This window comes from Anarrhichthys ocellatus, unplaced genomic scaffold (assembly GCF_004355925.1).
Source record: "Anarrhichthys ocellatus isolate YVR2014 unplaced genomic scaffold, GSC_Weel_1.0 scaffold56, whole genome shotgun sequence".
Classification (NCBI taxonomy): domain Eukaryota; kingdom Metazoa; phylum Chordata; class Actinopteri; order Perciformes; family Anarhichadidae; genus Anarrhichthys; species Anarrhichthys ocellatus.
In genome coordinates this window covers 1,800,391-1,801,769 of record NW_022280086.1, presented here as the reverse complement: position 1 = coordinate 1,801,769, position 1,379 = coordinate 1,800,391, and the positions used below count along the sequence as shown (strand labels likewise).

The 1,379-nt window shown below is 43.1% G+C and overlaps 1 protein-coding gene across 1 annotated transcript in view; it reads right to left on the bottom strand.

Annotated features, from left to right (window-relative positions):
- LOC116396511 (junction plakoglobin-like) overlaps positions 1–1,379 on the bottom strand; it is a gene marked incomplete at its 5' end in the record, with an annotated part of 14,114 nt that overhangs the window by 1,627 nt on the left and 11,108 nt on the right. Inside the window, one exon of the mRNA XM_031871148.1 lies at positions 47–186. Coding sequence (XP_031727008.1) covers positions 50–186 — 137 coding nt within the window. The remainder of the gene's footprint in view (positions 1–46; positions 187–1,379) is intronic.

Here is a 1,379-nt window from a genome sequence, read left to right as displayed (position 1 = left end):
GTGTGTGTGTGTGTGTGTGTGTGTGTGTGTGTGTGTGTGTGTTTACCTGTTAGAGTGGTTCAGGGTAGGCCTGTCTTGGGTCATAGGTCATGTCAGGAATGTAGGGCTCGTGGAGGTCAGGATCTAGCGGCAGGCTGTCCAGAGGCACATCAGTGTAGCCATAGGGGGGGTAACAGCCATCTAACTCTGAAACACAGACGCAGGAGAGCACAGGCTGATCAGCCATAGATATTTCACAATGCACTTCCCAGAATATGCATATTTTCCATGTTTTATTAAAAATGAATGTGCAGCCACATATGTGCCACAACTAAATCTTTCACTCCCTAAAAATGCTGCATTCACAGCAGATGGGAATTGTCTGTGTCACCACCTGGTGTCTTAGAACAGACATTTGCTTGTAACTGTTGTTGTGTTGACTGCTGCAGACTGAACGATCAATACATTTAGTTGAATTATTACTAAGATATATGATAACAGACGTGTTCTCTGCTAAATGATCCTAATGCTGCACAGGATGAGATGTTTACATGTTTACAGTGAGCTTAGTTAAGTTATGGCATAAGAGATGGTGCAAGTGAACCTAGTGATGAGTTTTGTGTGAAACTAACTAGGTACAATGCAGCAGTTAGTGTTGACATCAAATGCATGTTCCGTTATAAAAGACATATGTACATGTAACGTGTAATCTGCCATTTTCCAGCTAAAAGTCAACTTGTTTGTGCCGACTAAAACCTTGCACATACAACAACAATAAACCCTGGTTTACTGCAGAAGTCAAACAGCTTAGTCAGGCCAAAGAGGAGATCTACAGTAGTGGGGACAGGATCCTGTAAAACTGGGCCAGCAACACACACACAAAGGAGATCAGAGGAGCGAAGAGCAGCTACTCTATAAAAGGACTCTGCGTCAGTGTGGAGGGGCCTGCGGGACACCACCAGCTGTGACCAATGAAAAATACTGAGTGTCTTCTCTTTTAATTCAGGTTTTCTGAGAAATTAGAGTCAGTAAGTGCTTGTTATTATAAATTTAGATAACCTCAACCTGATGCCAGGTTTAAGGCACTTCAGCAGTCACTTCACTTTTCAGGACTGGAAGTTGCCGACTGCTGAACCCTAATTATTGCCTTCATTGTGAAGCATTCTGTAGGCACTTAAACACAAGATGTAAAAATCACAGGCCTGAGGATGAACGAGTGGATCATGAATGGAGGTTTTCGTAAGCTGTAACTCAGACACATTAGAATACTGAATAAATGAGTTAATTTGGCTCCGACAACTACACCATACAATCAGCACCTTCAACTGGCCTCCCCCTACAACTACTGACAGCTGTGTGTGTGTGTGTGTGTGTGTGTGTGTGTGTGTGTGTGTGTGTGT